This window comes from Mytilus trossulus, chromosome 3 (genome assembly GCF_036588685.1).
Source record: "Mytilus trossulus isolate FHL-02 chromosome 3, PNRI_Mtr1.1.1.hap1, whole genome shotgun sequence".
In the NCBI taxonomy this organism is placed as follows: Eukaryota; Metazoa; Mollusca; class Bivalvia; order Mytilida; family Mytilidae; genus Mytilus; species Mytilus trossulus.
This window is the reverse complement of record NC_086375.1, coordinates 60,941,975-60,951,035: the sequence shown is the minus strand read 5'-3', so window position 1 is coordinate 60,951,035 and position 9,061 is coordinate 60,941,975. Positions and strand designations below refer to the sequence as shown.

The 9,061-nt window shown below is 32.6% G+C and overlaps 1 protein-coding gene across 1 annotated transcript; it reads left to right on the top strand.

The window, feature by feature from the left end:
• Positions 1 to 33: 33 nt before the first annotated feature.
• LOC134712020 (protein yippee-like 5) lies at positions 34 to 7,113 on the top strand. Its single transcript, XM_063573111.1, has 3 exons — positions 34 to 183; positions 2,181 to 2,300; positions 4,941 to 7,113. Exons 1-3 carry the CDS (start codon positions 72 to 74, stop codon positions 5,198 to 5,200), a joined length of 492 nt encoding a protein of 163 aa, XP_063429181.1. The 5' UTR covers positions 34 to 71; the 3' UTR covers positions 5,201 to 7,113.
• Positions 7,114 to 9,061: the final 1,948 nt, after the last annotated feature.

Here is a 9,061-nt window from a genome sequence, read left to right as displayed (position 1 = left end):
ATTTCGGGTTTTATCTTTTGTTAGGTAGACAAACGTTCAGAGGAGTTCCGTGTGTATGTGTACGTCATTCAATGTTTTGGTTTCTTTCAGCTGGACACACAAGTCCAAGACAACATTGTACGGTTTACAACCCAGAAGAAACCAAATACCTAAAAATATACGCATCATCAAGTATTCCAATCGGTAAACAGTGTTCTGAAAGTTCAATTACAAATCGTACCACTCTTAGCATAAATAACAATGAGCTCATAATCATGTTTTTATGTCAATATTTACATATATATATATAGACATGATAGATAAGTGTATGAATTTTGATCATTATCTCATCATAATATTTTGAAACACAAAATGAACTTTTTTGTGGTAAATTATGAAACAAGGTTTGATAAATGTTAAAACTCAGGTTGGTTTTTTTCAAGACTTTTATAGGATTTTATAGGCTCTAGCAAGAGGGGAGTACCGAATTTAAAAAAAATAAATCCGGACATTCTCAAACTTGAAAAAAGAAATCCTGGATCCCAAAAGGGTTAATCCTGAAATCCCTAGCTTAAAAACACCCGCTGAAAAAGGTCCTGCCCCTATCAATTATTACATTGAAATTTAACAATTACAGAAAAGTTATTAAAACATTGGACACTGCAAAAAAGTCATTACTACATGATTAATTACAAACTTTAGAGTAATATTTTGTGTCTTCAGTGACATTGTGTTTAGTATATATTGATACATAAGAATAATTAAACTTTCAACAGACTTTTTAGCTCATGATTGATTATAAGAACTGAAGAAGAAGTAAAAAAAATGTTTACCTGCAGCTTGCATGGCATGATGGCAGACATTATTGTCTGGTACAACTTCAATATTAATGGAAGTTGAAACTGTTTTGTCTGCACAATCTAAGAGCACATTCAAGCATCACTCATTTATGATGGCTACCAAGAGCGGTAACTGACAAAAATACATCGGACTAAAACATTCACTCAAAAGCACATACAAGATGAGCAGACCCTGCCATTTTAAATAAAAATTTATACAATCTGTATTCAATAATGTATCATTGAATTGTAACTGAGCATAAGTTACAAAAAATGTATATAAGCCGCCATTGTTATATTTCTGGGCTATAAAGTCTAATCTTGTAGCTCATTAATTTGGTACATGTACAATGTACAAATGTAGGTCATTAATAAACACTTGTTTTACTTCTTTCTACTTGATTGATTTGAATTTTTTTTTTTTTAACCTTATTTTCACTAGCATTTGCTGAAAAGTAGTCAATAGTTTTATTCAACTTTTTATGAAAACATGTACGAAACTTGTTGATCATGTTGATGCTGCAAAACTAATTTTACCCCAAAAAATACCAAGTTTGCATGAAAAAGACTAAACCTTCTGACATGAAAAGACTTTTAGGTTAACAAGGCAGCTGAATTGGGCCATCTTTTATAAAGAGGAACAAGGCTTGACATTGGAAATGTTATAAATGACAATTCTTGAAAATATTGATTAAAAAATTGGTGGTTAATTCACTATTCCTTAGTACATTGTATTCTCCTGAAATTTCTTACATTATTCTGGTAGACAGAAATTTATGAAATAACATTTTGTTTCTAGAAGTTAAAGTTAAAGTGTCACATCCATTAAACTTATCTTTAAGAAAATCATTTTAAATAGCATCACAGTATTGGGTCTCATTGGGGTCTAAGGGTGACGCAAATTTCTGATTTTTTGTAAGCCTGAAAGTCAAATTATTGTGTCGTGAAAACGGGAAATGAGGTCTTGCGGAACCTGGGAAATGACAAAAAAATAAGAATTGCTAGCGTTTATAGTGTAAGCGGGATATGAGAATCTGACAAAACTGTAAGCAGGATCCAGGATCGGAACCCCCAATGAGACCCCCATAGTAGCCTGATGCTAAAAGCCCCTTGGAAGAACACTGTAATCCTAACAATGAAAGGAAGTGAAATGATTTGAGTGAAATTTAATCCATGGAGATTACTGGTAACATGGGTAAGTGCTCCAACCAAGCCCATAGTGGAGGCAGTGTTGTACAAACTTATTAACTCTAAATCAAGATAACGCCAATGGAAAACAATGCACCATAATTGTATCTACATCATGTACATGTATATATACTAAAGCACTGACTTATAATTATAATACATTTTTTTTTACAGATTTGGGGAAAATGGGTAGAATATTTCTAAGACATATTGGAGGTACTCGTCTCTTTTCATGTTCCAACTGTGACACACCTTTGACAAATAGAGCAGAACTTATCTCAACAAGATTTACAGGTACAGAATATAAAAATAACTTGAATATTATGTTTTAATAGTTGATTAAATTTCCCTTAGACAAAACACACGGAACATGGCATGCATGGTGGAAACATTGAGTATAATTTGAATTGTAAAAATCTGTTAAGAATGCATTCAATGATCTTCAAAATTGTCAGATAGTTTATAGACCTTCGATCATCTCATTAAAAACATATACATGTACACAAAAATAAATCATTCAATTAAATCATTTAGTTAAAAGACAATGTACATGTACTAAACCAACAAACAGGTTGGACCCCCTCCATTATGAGTGGATTCCCTTAAATGAGGGACTGTCCCTTAAACAAGGGGTCATGTTACTGTTGGAAAAAATTTAAGATTTTTAATTTAAAAGTGGAAAAATTCATTATATTTGGAACAACTTTTTTTTAAATGAGGGGTCAAACTAATTAAGAAGATACAAGTTTAGAAATATCACAAACAATTTTTGACATGTTTTGACCATTTAATACTTGATAGATGCATAGCTCTTGGGGGAAAAGTTTCATCAAATGATATGACTATCAAGGTGCTTATTTTTTACAGTGGGTTGTAATGTTCTTCCCATGAGGGTTACCACTCATTTGGAGTGTTGTTCCCAACCTGTTTAAGGTCCATCTTTGTGCATAATTGGAAATTTCAACAAGCATCTGATATTCTTACACAAGAAAATAAACCCTGGTCTGGTAGCTACATGTTCATCTTTTCTACCGATTTAATCACTACTTAGTCAACTAGAATCATGCAAACAGACTTAAGAAAAACATATGTAAGTTCATCATACAAATATGACACTTTTTCTAGCCAATAAAGATCGTTCAAATACCAAGTCTTACTATTTTTATGCCCAATTTATGTGCATTATGTTTTCTGGTCCGTTCGTCCGTCCTCCTTCAGGTTAAAGTTTATGGTTGAGGTAGTTTTTGATGAAGTTGAAATCCAATCAACTTAAAACTTAGTACACATGTGTTCCTTATGATATGATCTTTCTAATTTTACAACCAAATTAAAGATTTTACCTAATTTTCACAGTCCACTGAACCTAGAAAAAGAATTTTTAAAAGATTGTACAGATGGGAAATCCATGTACTTATGACACATTCTAGTTTGAAGAAAAAACCCACGTCATAACAATAATGGAACAAAGTAGGCTGGGTTAGTCGGGCTGCTTTTATGGTAATTCAAGTTACCTTTTATTCACCTTCTTCCACATCAGAGCTATCAGCTCTTTGATTAGTTATGAAGATTTTCTTTCCAGGTCAGACAGCAAATCAGTTTAATGGTGAAATTGCACACATTATTGACTGTTGGAATTACTAAGTAATAGTGCAGAGCTCAATTAACTCTACCTCTAAATAAAATTCTTAGTGTGCATTACATTCAGCATATATTCAGCTTCTACTTGCTTGATCTGAAAGCCCTCTTCAGAAGTTCTGAAATTTTATTTTCATCTGTTGTTTTTTTTAAGAAAATTTTATAATTTATTTTGTATAAAAAAATTACACAATGCATGTTTAAATTACTGCGATTATAATCCTGTTGCATTTTTCCCAATAATAAAAACATTGCAATAATTTCTGAATTTACATTACCTTTTGTTCAGTCTGAATATTAAGGGACAGCATCAAAAGTTCAATGTAGGATAAACAACTTAATTCACATAGTTTTTCCACTGACCCCCCTCTCTTAACTTAAATAGGAAAACATTGATTAAGCAATATAGACATATGTAATATTGGTTTTGGATAAACAAAACTTGTAGCAATTTTAACCCACCCACCCCAAAATATTTGATTTTTTTTTTATCCTACATTTATCTTTTGATGTCATCCCTAAACTGATGCACATTTGCTACTATCCCGATGATTGCGTTGTTGTTGGAGGTAAAATATCTATAATAATAAAGATAAGTATTCTGATATTAAACAAAAAATGTGGCTCAAACTTACAGGAATACTGAAAGAAATAGGGTCTGTTTTGGTTTGTGTCATATCAGATCGAAATGGTGTATATGCTGTGTACAAGTTGTAATGTTGTACAAATTATATAATTTGTACAGATTTTTTGTGTTTTTTGTACAAGTTATCAGTGTTTTATGATTTGCTGAACAAAAATGGATGATGCAAGCACACAGTCTTTTGCTTTGCATATTTCTGTCACATTTTCACAACTTTAGGACTGAGCATTGATGCAAAAACATTATAAGGCCACAAAAAGATTTTGTATGGACATGAATATTGTATGAGGAAAATAATAAAATTAGAATTTAAACCATTCAGGTATCCTCATTTCCTGTTTGAAGACAAGGAGAATAGCACTAAATGTTAGTTTGAATTGTATGTTTTTTAATTTAAAACATTACACTGGTACATTTTATATGATAAACCTGTATCACCTGTTGCAAGAAGGTATGTGTCAAAAAACTTTTAACTTGTAAAAAATCCCTGTAAAAAATTGTACAAACTTATATCTTGTACACAATATATACACAATGACATGTACATGTTTGTTGCAAGATCTCCTTTGATATGTAAGAATATGATTTTTTAATAACTTTTTATATGCATTTATTGTACATACAAGTTTCATGTTGAACACGTCTTTACTTTTCAGGTGCCACTGGAAGAGCCTTTTTGTTCAACAGAGTTGTGAATCTCAGCTATAGTGAAGTCCAAGACAGAGTGATGTTAACAGGTCGTCACATGGTTAGAGATGTCTCATGTAAAAACTGTGAAGCTAAACTTGGTTGGGTTTATGAGTTTGCTACAGAAGATAACCAAAGATATAAAGAAGGCAGAGTAATTCTGGAGCGTGCACTGGTAACAGAAAGTGAAGGATTTGATGAACATGGTACAAGTCATAGTGACAGCTGAAATATTATTTTGCAACTGTAAATAAATCACCAATGTGCTTCTTTAGCACTTAGAGTCACATGAACAGTTGAGCCTAAGGGTTACAATAATTTAGGATGGTTATAGAGAGAATTCTCTGAGAAGTGAGAGACATTTTGTAGGTACTGATTTGTATGTACATATGAAATACTTTGATACTTTGTCCTAAATTACATGAGTGTGTGTGAAAGCATGAGAAAGCCCTGTTTAACAGAACCAGGAATATTCTAAGTTATCTTTGTTGATTCCAGTTATACTTCAAATTGTTTTTGGGGAGGGATGGAGTATGATTAAAATGTTTTTAGGGAAACTTTTATATTTTTTTGTTAAAATGTAAACTATCCATTTCACCCCAAATAAGTATACTGTAATATAATCCCCAATGAGGTTATTTTTGGTCTGTCTAGCAAGTTATATGAAAATTTTAATATACATGTAAGATTCAGCAAAATGCGTAATACAACAAAACAGTTAGAGGTTTTTGGTATTTTCAAAAGTTTTGAATTTCATTTCTCATTTATATGTGCAATTTTGTGTTCATACAATTTTGAAACTCAACTTAATAATTTTTTAATATAATAAGTAAATATAACTAACAATAAAACAGTTATAGTAATTAAATATAGGAGCAAACATTCTAATTTACTAATAATAGTATTAGAAAAACCCACATTATAATATTATCATATAGTTATGTACATGTTGGTTCCACCATGATAGTTCATTTGTAATGAATTGTAGTCAGAACATTTCTACTATAAGTGCAAAAAGTAAACTTCAACTAAAGTGGTTCACTATATTGCTAAATTATGTCATTAGTATGAATTCACAAAGAAAGTATTATTTTTGTGCATTATACCCCTATTTCAGGAGAGCAGACCAAATTCAATTTAACTTGTCTGTCAGTCTGTACATTAGTCCAGCAAATATTTACCTCACACTTTTCTCAGGTATGATTGAACATAAAGACTTCATATTTTGTCAGGAGCCAGCCTAATAAGTGATTATTTGGGAGTATTTTTGGTTTCATTGGATGTCTTCTTCCTGGTGCGTATACTCTGAATTTTTCAATATATTAAATAAACATTAATGCACATGTGTGTTCTTGTTTATACATGTACCTTCGATTTTGTTGATACACTTTTGCATTTTTCATCTTTTCATGGGATTTATATATTTTTATTTGACCAGAATGTATTAACTTATTACTCACAAAATTGGGAAAGCATTTCTTTTTTTGTTACATTTGCCTGTTATAAATATACATTACTTTTAATTACTGCATAAACTTACAAGTTAACATCAACCAACTTACATGACTTAAAATTAATGTAACTGCCTCTCCTGTCGGTGAGTGTTGATGTATGAGTTTCAAAACACTTATTTATGTTTACATATTAAAGGAATAGAGGGGTCTCATTGGGAGGTTCCGATCCCAGATCCTGCATACTGTTTTGTCAGATTCCTGTATCCCGTTTACACGATGTAAGTAAGCACTTCTCTTATTTTTTTACGTTTCCCTTGTCCACTAGACCTCATTTCCCGTTTTCACGACACAATAATTTGATTTTCACGTGTCACACTTAAAAAAAAATCGTCAATCTACGTCACTCTTAGACCCCAATGAGACTCACAATAGACCTTTTAATCTTCATTTAGATTTTCACTTTTTCATTGGAAATTCACTCTCATTTATCTGTTTGAAGTGCCAGTCATATAAGTTCTGATATTTTCTATAATTTTATTGTATAGAAATTGCTTCCTTAGCATGGATATCAACAGCTGTAAAACAATGCCATCATTCTGTATAAGGAGTATAAGATGCTACTTATCAAATGGAAATTGTTTTGTTCAATAGCTTGTTTTAGTAATAAAGTTATAATGATGAAAATGTATTTTTGAGTTATTAATCTACTCCATAGAATTAAAATGGTATTTTGATTTTAACATGTGTTGTTTTGAAAAGTACAATAACATGATCCTACTGAAGAAACTGTCCATCTTCTTAAAATTTGAATACTTGCTTATTATATTGTTTTCTCTGTTTTACTGTAGCTGTTTTTTTCATTAGTATAGCCACCACTTTCTTCACAGGGAACTCTATAATTATTACTACAGTATCTTACTGTCTGAAGACCACAGAACCAAGTCGGGTCTATGGTTAGTTGGTATGATATCGAGAAACTGCAGCTTCTATCCTAGATCTTGTAGCTGCCAATCTTATGACTTCTTTAAAGGAGGGACGAAAGATACCAAAGGGACAGTCAAACTCATAAATCTAAAACAAACTGACAACGCCATGGCTTAAAATGAAAAGGACAAACAGAAAAAAAATAGTACACATGACACAACATAGAAAACTAAAGAATAAACAACACGAACCCCACCAAAAACTAGGGGTGATCTCAGGTGCTCCGGAAGGGTAAGCAGATCCTGCTCCACATATGGCACCCGTCGTGTTGCTTATGTGATTACAAATCCGGTAAATAGTCTAATTCGGTAGGTCACATTCATGCAAGGGAAGGGGATTGTAGTTACGACGTAAGGAACATATCAGATATCATTTGTGAAACAGTTATTCCATTACGGTCAACCAACTCGTGATGGCGTCCGTAAAATTTACGAAGGTATGATTTCAACTTCACCATTTGGAACTTTTGGTTTAATAGCTCCCTGGTGAGGGGCAACCATCTATCAAGAAAATCATGATAGGAAATGCAAGCATGGGAATATCTCATCAATTAGGAGATATATACCCCGTATGCAGGTGCTACTGGAATGTTGCTACTAATAGAAAAGGAAAGTTCACAATTAGAAAGCTGAAATCATCTCTTTTGTCGTTAAGTTTTGTTTTCAACCGACCCTCATTGTCAATTTCTAGATGTAACTTTCCTTACATGTTTTGTTTACTTTTCTCTCATAGTTCCCCCACCTTCACAAACTTGATCTTAATAATTTCGTTTCTTATGTGTGTGTTTCCTCTTTTTCTATTCACGATGTACTTGGTTGTGTCGTAATGTGTGTCTTCCCTGTGTTTGAGCAATATTATATCCTGAAAATGCAAGTTGTACCGGGTTTTTAATTGCATGAGCAACACAATGGGTGCCACATATAGAGTATGATCTGGAGCACCTAAGATCACCCCCAGTTTTGGTGAGGTTCGTGTTGCTGAGTTTTAGTTTTCTATGGTGTGCCTTGTGTACTGTTAATTGTCTGTTTGTCTTTTACTTATTTAGCCATGGCGTTGTCACTTTATTAAGATCTATGAGTGATTATCCCTCGGATGTCTTTCGCCCCTCTTTTATAGAATTCTTTTTTTTCGCACAAGGGACAATCTGGTGTTTCTGAAGATGTGGCATGATTGTCTCCACAAGAGAGCAAATGACACAGAAATGAATAACTATAGGTCACTGTACGGTACCACCGTGTGCATATTTATAGTTGTTGGTAACGCATTATAGACTGATTTTAGAAGGAACTGAATTGAGGATACCACACTATTAGTGACACTGTAAGAGATCGTTTTTTCTAATTCCAATCTTGACCAAGCACATTGGCTCCCTTATTCTACTGTCTTTGCTTCTGATGGGGTTTCGATATACCAAAGCAATGTCTTTCAAGATGTTAATGGTAGTTTTAGCTTGTTGGTCCTTCTGTACAGCCCAACATATATAAAATTTGTTGGAACATCTAACCATTTTCTTATATGTTTGTTGGTGGTTCTTCTAAGCTTTTGAACTGTAATTCAATGTAATTTTTTACAACATAAGTGGCCATGATATTCTTGCCAGGATTCCATGTTGGTATATCCTTGCCTTTGATTTTTCTGATAAACCTGTCTTT

Bases quoted from the DNA above. Each gene is read 5' to 3' on its own strand.
- LOC134712020 (XM_063573111.1), top strand. From the start codon at position 72: ATGTTTTGGTTTCTTTCAGCTGGACACACAAGTCCAAGACAACATTGT. The intron at 184-2,180 runs GTAAACAGTGTT...TTTTTTTTACAG, and splicing joins ATCATCAAGTATTCCAATCG to ATTTGGGGAAAATGGGTAGA. The intron at 2,301-4,940 runs GTACAGAATATA...TTTACTTTTCAG, and splicing joins TATCTCAACAAGATTTACAG to GTGCCACTGGAAGAGCCTTT.